Below are 15,290 nucleotides of genomic sequence, written 5' to 3'. Positions count from 1 at the left end.
TGTAACAGTTCATGATGATAACAAATACACCAGTTTTGCCCATTATTTTGTACTTTATCATCAACTCCCTTGAAATGGTTCTCTTGAAAATATGTGCAAATATAGGCAAATTTTTAACCTGGAATCTGAATTTTAATTCATGCCGGTTGGACTCAAAATAATATATCTACATATATATATGCATACTAATAACACACTTTGATGAAGGCAATTTCCTTCAAAACAAGATCCAGAATTATATCACTTTTGAAATATCTCACAAATAAAGATACTCTTTATGACAGTACACTATATATAGTACCCTCCATATTAAACCCCCTCCCCCCCAAAAAACGAAAAAAACCAAAAGAAATTAGAACTCGAATTGGAACCTTCACAAACATATACCATTATGTTAGACAATACCCAAACACATGTTAATACACACATAAGCCATGTTTGTGTCTTGCTCTGTTACGCAAGCCGTATGGACGAAAACGAAAAAGTTCAACACAAAATGTTGGCGAGTAGATTCATTAAGTACCTCCTACGGGCAGGCCAGGATCAAAGTCCGGAGGAGCACCGAGGGCGCCGTCGTCCGTCACACTGCGGCCCTTCCTCCTCTCCATGATGGCCTGCAGTTCGGCAGAGGTACCGCTGGCTTCCAGGGCCTGTATGAGCGGTGGCAGCGGTAGCAGCAGTGGGAAATACAAAGGATGAGGAGGAGGACGAGGGAGAAGAAAGAATGCAGAGGATGTTAATGAATGTTAATAGCAGCCATTAGGGTCGCACACCAAGATGGAAGAATATTAGAGATAGGTGAGAACGAGGGGGTATGGGCGGGGGTGTCCCCTGGGGCGTACCACCGTCTTAACTAACTGTACTTATTCAGATATCGGTCTGAGAGGTAGATTACTCTATGATGCCATAAGCGACTACATATTCATTTCCGAGACGCAGAATGGCTTGTAACTTACTAACTCAGGTAGGGTGGTGTTTGGTATCCAATTTTGCACTTACAAGCTCAGTTTGGTCTCTCGTCTTTGGGAACAATTTCTTTTTGGAAGATTGTTGCCGATGAAAAAAAGAATTTCTCACTGGATGAGGAACCCAGTTTACATTTATCGGAGGTGGGATATCAACCTAAAAACCCTCCCAGATGCTAGGTTTCATTGCTGGTACCGACAACACGTTTACCCAGTCAAACAATGCGACATTTTGACAGAGTCACTTTTCAAATTCGGCAGGTCGACCAAATTTATATTATATTAAGTTAAACAATTTTTTTTTTGTGCTTTTAACTTATGCTTATATCCATCTATCTATCTTTATGCCTTCAAAGAAAACAACCTCATTTATGCCATTTTATTCTCAATCGACTTAAACCACTATTATTCACAGACACCAGTACTAACAGGCAAGTAGCTGTCCTCAGCGAGCGACCTTTCACCTTAATCAATTGCAAAGTTCAACAAACCCCTATCCTACCAGGAACAGTCCTGCCTTTAGATATCTATGACACCAAATGACACAAAATATAGATGTTTTTTTGGCCTCTAATGTTATCGACGGTCACGAATTTGCAAATTACAGCTGAACTTTCGACGAGCTATCATAAAAAATGTCCATAAAACATCAACGAGTCTATGCCCTGTTTTGTGAATGATTAATGATCAACAACTTCTTTGAAGTTCATATTTCCATCTTTAGGGCCATTTTTATTGATATTTATTTTTTTTTCTCGTTTGACACAATACATCCACTTTATGCGAATTTTATGCGATCGCTCAACAATGACGTAAAGTTTTACGACCGTCTCAAATTTGTCCCTAATTTATCTGGATATTTCTTTTTTATTACTTCAATATGGATGACAAGGTTAGGGGTACCACTACCATCATAAAGCAGATACAAAAAAGGGAAAAAGTTAGGCAATAACCAGCGAGTCTACCAGTTCCCCGATAAGGCACGGGTGAATGGTGATATGTTACTGTTGATTATTAAACGTCTCATATTAAACGTGGGAGACATAGGTCAGCAAACCCAACTCAATACCCTGCTGAAAAGCTTTAAACAAAAAAATAGCCACAAGGCCATCTCACTTGCATCACGAATCAGGGCAAATTTTTAAAGATTGTGCGGTTTCCCAAGACAACCAAATTTCTGTTCGGACTAACAAGCTTAGCCGTGGACTGGCCGGCGAACAGTTGGTTCCCTCATATTCAGATTAAACTGTAACCACAGACCCCTTCAATAGGTAAACGATAAAAACTTCTGGTGTTCTACTCACCAAACCTTCACATCTCTCCCACGGTGTAAATATTGGTCAATTTAATATTTTTTATCATTTTTTTATATTTTATTATTATTATTTTATTTTTATAATAATTTTTTTTTTCAGGAAACCAAATTTGCTGTTCAGACAACCAATACGTGACGTGACGCCTTGTTGTCCGGCGGCCATTGAACCCGGAAAAAAATTCTGAGAGATTTGCCCCACCGCTACTAAAGGTCTGGTCGTGATATATATACATATATACTGTGAGTGCGCAATGTTGAGAATATACTCCTAATACTGTGTACAGCTGGTTCAATACACTAGATCTTCGTGCAGAGGGATGCCAACAACAACAACAAAATTTCCACAAAATGGACTGATTTTTCACAAAAAAATTTCAGGCTCTCATTTTGAAAAAAAAATAGACTCATCCTTTTTAATTTGGTTCATGCAAATAGAAATTTTGGTTATTTTAAAGGATTGGATTTTTAAAGACAGAAGCAAAATGAACCTTGTGGAAGTAACTGTCCTATTTTCACAATTAAATTGAAGAGGCTCACATATCCTTCTGATAATTTTTAAGAAAAAAGGATAATTTTGGTCTTTATGTTAAGAGATTCAAATATCAGACATCTCAGATGATTGGATGATGATAATTGTTAAAAGGGGGTGTTGGGAGAGGGGTGGACACCAAGAAGGTATATATCTGACTCACTCCTTGAGGAAACTGCCGTTGAAATTTTTTTTTCCAAATATTTTTCAAATCAAATCAGGCCTAAAACAAATTAGTGCATTCACATCAAAAAGAAAACCCAAAATAACTGTAAAAATTCGTTGAAAAATGGGGGCATAACTTCAGAAGAGTAAAGTTGTACAAAGATAACTAATAAAACAACACAGCAAAAGAGTGGTGCAAATAAAAATTAAAAAAAACATCCCATAGAAATCAAGCTGTTTAGTTTAATACTCACCTTCTATTAATCCCAAGACGGTAAAAAATGCCATGGAAGAATTAAAGAAAAGTCTTGAAAACGAAAATGGACCTTTCTAAAAAATTTAAGAACTGATTTTTCTACAAAGTGATATTTTTTGTAAATTAAGAAAGTTTTGGAACAAATTTCCAGAAAACCTAATAAGCAGACTTTTTAATCTTGGCATTTTATTCCATCAACCATCGACTTTCTGGAATTTCACAATTTCTAATATATATCTGATCCTCATAGTTCGATTAACATATTACTGAGCTTATTGTTTAGGTATTAAAATAATTTCTCCCAATAAACCAATCTTCTTCACTCCTATAGCACCCTTATTCTCTCCCTCCTGTATATAAACAGACAAGTGCTTGACTTATCACTTTATCACATATATTTTGTAAGCTATCAACATTTCAGACATAACAGAATAATTTAATGAGTAATTGAAAAGAATATTTCAAATTTTTTTTTCCTTTCAAAATTAAAAATAAAAGATCGGTAGTATGGCAATTAAGTTGCAACAAATTAAACAGAAAACACATATTGTTAATGCTGTTTGTAAATTAGAAAAACAAAAAATTATACTCAGGTTTCCACACAATGACAAAATAATATTTTCAATCTTTTCCTTTTACAAAACCCACATTACAGCTCCTGTACAACTCCCCCCCCCCCCACCCTTGGAACCTACGACAATTTTAAAATTTGAGCAATATGGTTAACTTAATTATCTCGAACGATTTGTGTTCCTGGCTGACTACATTTTGTGAGACGTTGATACATGTATCTCCTAACAGCCAAAATCTCCACCTAATATTAATAAATAATATCCCAATTTGTACTTTTTTGATCAAATAGGGCGGATGCACTGATAGGTGGCAGTATTCTGTTATTATATTTCTAGATACTTAATCTTACTGTTTATCAAAGTTGTAGACATTTCTTGTCCAAACAAGAAATGAACGTTTTTTGGGGTGGGAGAGGGGGGGTGGGGGAGGAGGTTCTCACCACATGTTGTACAAACTGAAATGAGTAAAGATTGTTTGGAACCAGGGACAATGATTGAGGCTGTGACTCATAATTTATATACAACTTTGCTCCACTATTATGAACCATATTATTAAACAAAATATGAAAATAATTTTATGGATTTGATCCATTTAAAATCGCTGAATAGAATCAAATATACATCAAAGTCTTAAAGGTTGATACTGAATTGTTCCTCTTATATTAAAATAATTCTCGATCCTGCGAGAGTGTATTCTTCATAAATACGCATAAAGAAATATTTCCATACAAAAAAAAAAATTCAAACAGGTGCAATCGAGCAAGCCTTAAATTATATCCACACATTTCTCTTTTGTAAACTGATTTGAACGTAAAAGCAATCGTCGGGGAAAATAAACGATATAAAAATTGAGATTGAAAAAAATTGGATGACAATTTCAGAAGAAATATAAAAAAACAAGATTGAAAGTTGAAATATTTTTTAAAGAGAGCAGCTCAGGGGCTAACCTGTATGTTTGCCTTTTGAACCATTAGTTGGCTGTAGACACGGGCGCCGTCATTCTGACACACCTGTTGGAGCTCATCTTTCGTCAAGCTGAACAGCTGTGCCCCTGACAGGACACCGAGACTTGTGATGGTCCTAGAAAGGGGGAGGTGAGGGGGGAGGGGGATTGGAAGGAACAGACAAAATTAGTTAAAAGAAGGATTCTGGGGGGGCCGAAAAAAATTGAGGGTCATTGCGTACAAAATCAAACCAAATTTCAGAACAACTTGGAAGGTTCAATGCTCCGATTTGACTGACTTTTGCATCATTTATATTAATTTTATCATATTTTTTATTATATTTATATTATTTTAATGAGTTAGTGGGAAGGTCTGCCCCCACAAAATTTGAACGTCCTCAGAATTGTTACTATTGTTTTTTTGTCCCTTTTGGCGTTCCTTATGATTTCCCGCCAAGTAGAAGCTCCGCCATATTGTTTGTGGAAAGCACTGCACATGTGTTTTCGCGGAATAGGAATAGAGAGACACTGGAGAAGGACGCCCTACCGAGTGCACTTGAGAGGAAAAACAGCAGCCAGGATTCGGGGAATATTGAAATGACCAGTTTAACATTCCAATGTTTCAACCTGAACTATTCCTTTCTTTGTAAACTACAAACAAAACTAATGTTCTCACAGTGAGCTTTGGTTTTAACACAGCCCCCCCCCCCAATTTGCACTTTTTATATATCCCATATTTCCTTGGCTCTTTCCATAGCCCCTCCTACCTCAAACCCCCACCCTGCCCTCCAAAGCTCATCTGTTGCACAAAGCAAATGAGTTACACAAAGAATGCTACTATATAGATCATATTTTGTGCTTACTGTTCGTAATTCAGAAAAAAAATCAACTTATATGCAGATAACTGGTGTTCATAAATTTATTCCACATCTACTGGATACTACTTTATACAGCATCCCAGCCCACCTCCCCACCCCCCACCCCATTGGCACCCTGTTTAATCTGAACCATGACCGACCGACCAACCCCCCGGCCTCTGTGCCATTTAAGATCCAACTCACAGTTTGCTGAATCCCTTAGAGTTGAGCCAGTCGGTGACCTCTTCCGGGGACGAGTCGAAGGTGAGGGGTACATTAGGACCGGACTGTCTCACCACTCTATAGTTTCGCTTGGGTCCCGTCCTGCTCACCCTCCTCATCAGCTCCTCATTCAGGGCGTCCATGTTTGATGAAGCTATCAAGAGTAGGAAACCGGAAAGGAAATTGAGAAACTTATGAAACCGATAAGTTTGTAACTTAAAAATTAACTGGAAAAAAAAAAGGCGTCAGTAACGATCAGGTTGGTAAGTGACTACAGACCACCGAAGAACGATAAATGAGTGTTAAAGCATATTGACGTACACCAGGACCAATGTCTTAGAACAAGACAAAAAAACAAATGAAAAAAATACCAGTTAGAATGAGAAATCGTTAGTAGTAATAATGTTTACCATGCAATATATTCTTGATTAGTTTGAGAGTTGTAAAACTTCCAATATTTGAGTTTCTTGTATCCAGTAACTAACACAGGATTTGAAAAGTGGGAGAGGTGTGTGGGGGTGGGTGAGGGAGGGGTCAAATTCCAATTTTCCCTGTTGACTTAGTTTGGTAAGGGCATGAGAATTTTGTGTACCAAATCCCACCTTCAACACCATCCCACCTACAAATACATTAACAACATGATAACATCACATATCTGTTGGTTGGAGCTCTACTATTTCTATCATGGAATGCAATACCCCACCCAATCTCACCTTCAACACCATCCCACCTACAAAAACATATTCACAACAAGATGGCATCACATATCTGTTGGCTCTATTATTTCTATAATGGGTGTAAAACCTCATCCAATCCCACCCTCAACACCATCCCACCTAAAATAACATATTAATTTTAGGGTACTAGGGGTATATCATACATCTGTTGGTCAAAGTGATATAATCTCCATCATGAATGCTCTAGTCAACCTAATCACACCTCTGACACCACCCACCTACAAATACATATAAATAGGATTATTAATATCATACATCTGTTGGTCAAAGTGCTATCATCTCCATCTTGAATGCTCTACTCAACTTAATCCCACCTCCGACACCACCCACCTACAAGTACATATTTATAAGAGGATTATATAACACGTCTGTTAATTGAAGTGGTATTACATCCATCATGAATGCTCTTCTCCACCTAATCCAGCCTCTGACACCATCCCACCTACAAATACATATTAATAGGAGGGTTATATCATACATCTGTAGGTCGAAGTGCTATTATCTCCATCATGAATGCTCTACTCCACCTAATCCCACCTCCAACACCATCCCACCTACAAATACATATTAATAGGAGGGTTATATCATACATCTGTTGTTATTCTGTGGTTCGAATATCCCATTGACAGTTTGCTGCTGGCGTTGCTGCTGTTTTCTGCGAACAGTGTTAGTCAATTCAGAGTGGAAATCTGTGCTGCCAAAGGCCGCTGAAATTAGAGAGATAGGGTACAAAAAGTACGGAGAAGTTAGCAGCGGTTAATCGTGGCATGTCCATGCAGACGTCAAGGGCATACATATGGCTGGCTAGGAAGAGTGCATGTTAGTATACCAGTGTGCAACATGCCATATTTTACCCAAAAATGATTTTAGATTATTATGAAAGAATAACATAAGAAAAAAAAACAAAATGATATATTTATATAATATATTTTATTGACTCAGAAAAGATATTTTTCAAAATAAGAGAAAAATTTGGGGTTTTGTTATGCTTAGCCAATCGTACTACCGAGCAATACACATGACACTGTTTATACAGCAAAGTTCCATATTACAGCATATTGCGATAGTGTGCCAAGTTCATGGAGAGAGAATATGGTCTAGCATGGTATGGCATCATTTATTATGTTCCCTTTATGTAGTTTTGTTTTACAGGTTATTAAATTTACCATCCAATATGATTCATATTAAATCATTTATGGTTTTTGCTCATTTGTAACTTTTTCCCTTTGCTAATAATATTTCAATTTTTTACCCCTCCCCCAGCAAAACCCCATAGGATTACATATCTGTATGCAATGCATTCAGTATATATGTGCACTATATAGCATTATATACTAAATACATGTACATCCGTACAGCATTAAATACATGTGCGTAAATGTATATGCAAATTACATACAGGAGGTACATAAATGTATATAGATATGTATTTCATACATGCGTGTATAATGTATCGTGTAGTGTTACATACATGTAGATAGGTGTATATGTGTATTACATAAATATACATAGGCCTACATGGTTATGTGTGTAACATACAGGTACATAAATGGATATGCATATTACATATATGTGTACATCAGTGTATATATACATTCCATATATGTACATAAATGTATGTGTATTACATACATGTAGGCCTACATCAGTGTATATGTGTATTACATACATATACATAAGTTAATATGCATATTACATATATGTACCTAAACTTGTATATATACATTCCATACATGTACATAAATCTATGTGTATGAAATACATGTACACGCGTGGAATATTACATACATAAATACATTTACATATTGTGTATTACACACAGATACAGGAGTATAAGCATATGAAAGTGTACTATACACACACACACATACATGGTTTATGTGTATAACATTCAGGTACATAAGTGTATATGTGTGTACAGCTTCACACACATACATGGTTATGTGGATAGCATACAGGTAACTAAGCGAATATGTGTTAGTAAACAGTATTTTATACATGTAGACATATTAAATATGTTCATGTCATATATTAAACTAATTTAGTTTAAAGTTTAAAAAATAGGCAGGCCAGAAATTCAGGACATAATTGCATCAGCATGAACCTACACCTGCAGCAGATTTCATGAATATGTATTTTAATATATATCATATATATATTCATAAATAAATAGCATTTTAGGGAATGGCCAGTGGCAGAGAATGGGATACCCTTAAAGGGTGTGAAAAAAGAAACATCTAATGCCGGTAATCTGACCTAGTTTCGAATAAGGTGTAACAGAAGTGTTAGACACCACCACCGACCCCAGAAAATAGGCACACAGCTTGCTTCCTTCGGTAATTAGACACTAGTGTACAGTCAGTACATACAGCTGCGGTCAATACCCACAACACAGTGTACATAGCAGCGATGGACATCTCAGGTCCAGCGAGGGATAAAAAGGTATCACGTTTCATTACTGTCTGCATTTTGTAGCGACAAGAAAAAAACTTCACTTGCAAGCAACAGAAAGTGAACTTTTTCAGAGCACGGTACGCGGTTTGGGGCAAGTCTTCAATGCCTTCAATAGGATATTTTCGTTTCCAAATTTTTTTGATACAAAATATTTTCCTTTTAAGTTCCCAGCTAACTTCAAGAAAAAGCAGGAGACTTCAATTATTTCGATGCAATCAAAACAGATTTTCAGTAATTCTTATTATTTCTTTCATTTTCAAATCTTATCTAGGTCTTCGCCATAAAAATAAAATTATATGTTTGGATTACAACTGATCCAAAGTCAAAGTTTCATGAAATGTTGGAACTTTTCTTCACATTAATTATTTTCTCGGTCCCTTTTCTGCATAAGGACTTTTTACATTACCAAAGTAAATTTTGAGCAAACCCAGTTGTAATTCACTATAAATAATATTTTTTTTAAATATTAAGCAAAATTCTCATATTTCGTAGCAAACTACGTCATCAAGATGGAGCATTTTAATAGCAGTCTCTTGTATAGTGTGAAGCTACTTCTGTAATAAAACAGTCTATTTCTGCCACTGGCCAAACATTTCAATTATACTTGTATAAATACTTTTTATTTTGAGCTTGCAGCTTTAAAGGTTGGAAGAGACACCAATGAGATCCATTAAACAGAAGCTGGATAAATAAATAGCGCCCCCATGATAACCAGCATGTCACACCAGTAAACAACCGGTTCTTATTTATTATCCTTTTATTGAAATTATGTTTTACCTCGAGGGATTTGTAGTTTTGCTGGAAAAAACAAAGAGATCAAGAAAACAAAGAGATACAACTCTGTTTAGAAGAATCTTGCAAAAGGTAAAGAAAAACTAAATTTTGCTACCGGTTAAAACTTAAAATCCGAGGGATGCGGTCAGGGGCAGATTTGGGCATAAAGTAATCTACCGACTCAATAGTAGCGAATGCGATGGGGCCTTGAAACCACAGACCCATTTGGCGCATCTTTGGCGACCAAGAGAAAATGATCTTTACCATCGCCACCTCGACCTGGTAGTGACTCATCAGACCCCCAGTGGATCACATGTTCAGAGCTGGTAATATCTATCGGCCACTACCACTCCCACTTCCCCCCCCCACCTTATTAGATACCGCTTAACTCTTATCGTTTATGAAAAGTAATATAGAAGGAGATATAAGTATAAATAATGATAAATTATTAAGTTAATAAGTTTTAACAAAAAGTTGAGATATATATCTCAGTGGCTTCTGAGCTGTCATATCTCTAAGACGGTTCATCGGTATTGACCGGAAAAATGCTAGAAGAAGTAACCTGGATAAACGTTCACCGATATTCAAACAATTCTCGTCAAGTGCCTTGCTGTGAGTATCTTATATTTCACAAAGACATAACAATTTCTGATTGTAGCAATCCTCAAAATGTGGGAATCATTTGGAGAAATGTGAGACCTCTTGCCAAACTTCCACAAATTGCGTTAGTTTATCTGTTAAAACTGATAAATGGTCGTAACAAATCTGGTTTACTAGGTCTTCTTGACAAGCAATATTGATACCATCGTACCTTTGGTGAGATTGCCGAAATAACTGACTTAAGGTCGAAGGAAAATATTTGAAACATTAAAGGTTTAATCACTATTTCCAAACTTTTGATGGTCCTTTATTGACTAAATCATCTTACTTTGTGAACAAATAAGTGAACATAAAAAAAAATATAAAAAAAATATATAAAAACAGAAATTAGTCAAATTTTTGCAGCACACAGGCATATCTCCTAGCAACAAGTTAATGTGGAAACACACTTCATACAAGCTAGCTACGAAAAAATTTACTGGATATCTGACATTTACATTATTAGTAGGTTGGCCTGACGATTTGACCCTAGCAGGATCTTCTTCAATCCAGGCTAAAAATCAAGGCATTTTAAGCCTATGAAGAAGATCCTGCTAGGATCTAAATACCACGCCAACTTACTTTTACACATTATTCTCCTACACAGGCTCTCTAGTGGATAAGCAGTTTGCTAACAGTTTTATTTTATTTTGATTTACATGATTAAACAGATTGGGCAAGGAGCATGACCTCCTGTGCATATCTATATCCTGGTAGAAAATTGGAAATATTCCATAAAATATATATATGTGATGAATTAATGTGATGTTATTAAGTAATATATGTGTAAGTACTAGAAAAAGTAGAGAAATAAGATATGACTCATAATTGACAAATAATGATTAGATTCAGAAATATATATCTAACGAGGTATGGAAACATGACTATGTTAATTTATTTTGATTTGGAGGATTTTGAGATGTTAGTGGGTAATATTTGTTAAACAATATGTAAATCATGCTAAAAACAAAGGAAAATACAGAAAAAAATTGATTACCATAGAAAAAAAATGTGAATGCAACCCAATACCACCTAGTTTCACTGTCAAAATGTAGGCAAATCAGAATTAAAGATGCTTTAAAAAAACTAGCATCTTGCAGAATTCGTTCGAACTATGGAATTTGCAAAAGGATTTGTTTCTGTACTCCTCCAACACTGGTATTATCACATTTTACATATATACATAAATTCAGCTGCATCGGACTAGTTACAAAGGTTGCTCTGAGAAAGGAAGTGTCGATGAAACAGTTAGGTTAGAACCTGATTCGGTTTATAGGACCACAGGTTCATATACTTTATATGTTTGCTTTATATGACTTGAACCTAAAAAAATTAATTAAATGCTAGTGCCTTGCAGAATTTGTGCAAACTATAGGCTGGAAACCAAATTGTTTTCTGTGCTACCTAACACTTGTAATATCACCTTTTATATACATAAATTCTGCTATATCGGACAAGTTCTACAAAGGTTATTCCAAGTAAAAAAATAGAATATCTCAAAATCAGATAAGATTATCCAAGACTGTTTTTTCCTTCTTTGTGAGAAATACTTTGAATCAATACATCGGACAGCCAAGACAAGCAATCGATCAAGTTCAAAAATATTTTTTTTTTTACAGAAAAACCAGAGATTATAAAACAAGGTTAGTAGAGTCGGATTGATCGAGCGGTGAAGAGACGGGATGGTCGATTAACGAGTGATCAAAGAGAGATGCTAAAAACAACGGAAGTATGGTTAATTAATACTCAACAAACCAAACCAATCTGAAATGACTAAAATGGTTTCTACCTTGGTTGTCATCGCTAGCTTGGGCGATATCTTCTTGTTCTCTAGCTATGGCAGTAAAGTCGGACAGAAAATATCCTCAAATATGGTCGCTTCGGCTCAAGGACAGTACCCGAGGTACAATGCCGTAGTACAAATGAACTTTCTGTTCCCACACATGACCCCACCCCACCACTCCCCCCCCCCTCACCATCAACTACTACCACAAACCTTGATTCCTATTCTGGCAAGAATTGCAAAGAATAAAGTCAACTTAAAGGGATAACAAAGACTAGATATTCAAACAGATCTATTTAACTCGTGAAACGAAACCACCTCGATTCAACTGATCGGCTCAAAAGCCTAATTAGAAATTATTATATTGTATGTTTCTCCTTACTTTCCTCTGTGATTATAAGTTTGGGGATTTTTAGACTTTTTTTTAAAACCTTTAACCTCATATTCCAAGCCTTAAAACCTAAGTCGTCACACACTTAATTTGAATGGAAATAAACATTGGTAAGTGTGTCATTGCAAGAGGTTTGCACAGTACCTCTGTCCTCATTTTTGCCCCTTACTGTTCCCAAACATGGCCCCCCCAACCACTCCCCCCCCCCCCTCGCCATCAACTACCACAACCCTTGAAACCTCTTCTGGCAAGAATTGCAAAGAATAAAGTCAGCTTAAAGGGATAACAAAAAGAGAAGGTATTCAAACTGATCTATGTAACTCATACCTCTGTTCTCATTTTTGCCCCCTTTTTTTGGGCCATTTATTTACATAGCTTGGAATCGAGAAAACGACTAACTTTAATCACACGGAGATGAAGTACCTAAACTGGCTGCTATACAACCAAAGGGCGCTATATAGAAATGCCAAAAATCAATACTTACTTTGAGGCGACTGATGGGTCTTCTTCGGAATGCTCAGCTTGGTCGCAGCGGGAACGGCTGTAGGTGGTGGTGGTGGTGGGGGTGGGGGAGGGGGTGGGGGAGGAGGGGCTGGCGGTGCCTGTGGAGGAGGTGGAGCAAACTCCTGTGGGAAAGCAAAATAGAAGGTATTTACTTAGACCACGAAACGGTTATACTTCATGATAAACGTGATGAAAAGGCCACGTTATTTGACTAATGAGGCAATTTACTAACTCAAACAATGAAACAAGTATTGTGTATTATTTTGTATCAAGTAACCATATGCAATGCTCAACGTCAACCTCTTCAGTTTTTTCTTTCTTCCAACTGCAATGCTTACATACTAATCATGACAAATTAACTCCATAAACGTAATTCTTACAAAATCGGCGCAAGAGACAGGTTTCTGGAGGAGTTTTGGCCTTAATATGTTAAAACCTGCCCTTTGAAATGGCTTGTAAAATTTTGAATAATTCTCATCACACCATAATTGTCATGAATGTGAACACCATTGTGTCAAACCCATATAATGTCATGAATGTGAAAAACATTCCATCTAACCATAATGTCATTAATGTGATCAACATTCTATTTAACCATAATGTAATGTTTGTGAACAACATTCTAACCATGTCATGTATGTGAACAACACTCTATCTATTAAGAGATCTCTTTCGTAACAACAACATGGTTACTTCCAAGTTCTTGGACTTTCTTAAACTATTTCACCCAAATAAATGATTTCATGTGTGCAACAACATTAACATGATGTGTCATTACTTCATTGATTAACCCTTGGAGTCTATATCAGACTTAATATTCATTCCTGTAGTGATTTCGGTAGACACTAGTTAATACATTATGTTTTCAGGGTACCATGTGTTTCCTTCAACAGTCAAGTACTAAGGTATCAACATAATTTGGCAAAGTTACTTCAAATTAACTTAATATTAATTTTAAAATAAATTTAATTTTTTTAATTTATTAACTAAATGAACAACAGAGAACTGAATGCAAGAACTTTTTGGATAGAACAGGATTTGGCGCCCTCTATATTAAATATATTATATAGGGATTGTGAACAACTAAGGCCTGGAGAGCTCATTTGGTGGAACACAGGACTTGTAACCAAATTGATCAATGTTCCCACTCTGATATAGCAAATTTAACTTATTGCTCCAAATGGAAAAATTTAAAGTATGTGAAGAATATATGGGTAGGGGTGGGGGAACAGGGTCGATGAGAAGGGTGTGGGTGGGGGGTTTTATACTTACTGGAGGAGGTGCATGGACCTCTGCTTTGCTTATCAATTCTCTGGAGTGGTTGCTAGGGTCACTGAGGGGTGGTGATGGCAGGGGTGCGGGCTCGAACGACGAGTTTGAATGGTTGAAATTCAGATTTTGGCCAGAGCTTCCCGAGGAAGGATGGATGGCCTCTAGGATGGTGGAGGGAACAAAACCAGTCTGTCCAGAAGAATTCCTCACTTCCCACCATCTCCTCTTGTTATCGAAAACCTGGAAAAGATGATTAATAATAACACAGTGGATGTGTTATAATAACAGTATATATAGGCATCAACTCTGCATACATATTAGTGTGCTATAACCACAGTATAGGCATCTATTCGGCATACAAATTAGTTTGTTATAAGAACAGTATATATCGGGATCAATTCTGCATAAGAATAAGTGTGTTATCATTACAGTATATATAGGCATCAATTCTGCAGACATGTTAGTGTATTATAATCACAGTATAGGCATCTATTTTGCATACATATTAGTGTGTTATCATTACAGTAATATATAGGGACCAATTCTGCATACTTATTAGCCTTTGAAGAAGATCCTGCTAGGATCGAAACGTCAGGCCAACTTACTTTTACACATATTAGTGTGTTATAAAAACAGTACAAATAGGTCTTAATTCCACATGTTAGTATTAGTGTGTTATCATAACAGTATATATATATAGGCATCAATTCCACATGTATATATACAGTGTGTTACAATAACAGTGTATATGGGCATCAATTCCACATGTATCTATATATATATATGTTGTTGTAACAGTCATCATAATAATAATTAATAAGATAGTGGATTTATATAGAGCCAAATCAGAAACCAGAAGTAGCTGCTCTATGTGCTTGACAAAACAAGTTAATAGCAATCAAATGAACCAAG

General features: G+C 36.2%; 1 protein-coding gene across 7 annotated transcripts in view; it reads right to left on the bottom strand.

Moving 5' to 3' along the window:
* The window catches only part of LOC139982340 (epidermal growth factor receptor kinase substrate 8-like), an 81,530-nt gene that overhangs the window by 5,876 nt on the left and 60,364 nt on the right, over positions 1 to 15,290 (bottom strand). For 4 of the 7 annotated variants that reach the window (XM_071995064.1, XM_071995061.1, XM_071995059.1 and 1 more), the window contains exons 15-21: positions 14,379 to 14,618; positions 13,087 to 13,228; positions 12,218 to 12,262; positions 7,152 to 7,268; positions 5,807 to 5,978; positions 4,750 to 4,882; positions 524 to 650 (exon numbers count right to left, since the gene is read on the bottom strand). In XM_071995064.1, coding sequence (XP_071851165.1) covers positions 524 to 650; positions 4,750 to 4,882; positions 5,807 to 5,978; positions 7,152 to 7,268; positions 12,218 to 12,262; positions 13,087 to 13,228; positions 14,379 to 14,618 — 976 coding nt within the window. Of the gene's footprint in view, positions 1 to 523; positions 651 to 4,749; positions 4,883 to 5,806; positions 5,979 to 7,151; positions 7,269 to 9,792; positions 9,814 to 12,217; positions 12,263 to 13,086; positions 13,229 to 14,378; positions 14,619 to 15,290 lie in introns of all 7 variants that reach the window. The other 3 variants (XM_071995062.1, XM_071995065.1, XM_071995063.1) reach the window with 3 other exon arrangements.

This window comes from Apostichopus japonicus, chromosome 16, assembly GCF_037975245.1.
Source record: "Apostichopus japonicus isolate 1M-3 chromosome 16, ASM3797524v1, whole genome shotgun sequence".
NCBI lineage: Eukaryota > Metazoa > Echinodermata > Holothuroidea > Aspidochirotida > Stichopodidae > Apostichopus > Apostichopus japonicus.
The sequence above is the reverse complement of the archived record's forward strand: the minus strand, read 5'-3'. Positions and strand labels throughout refer to the sequence as shown.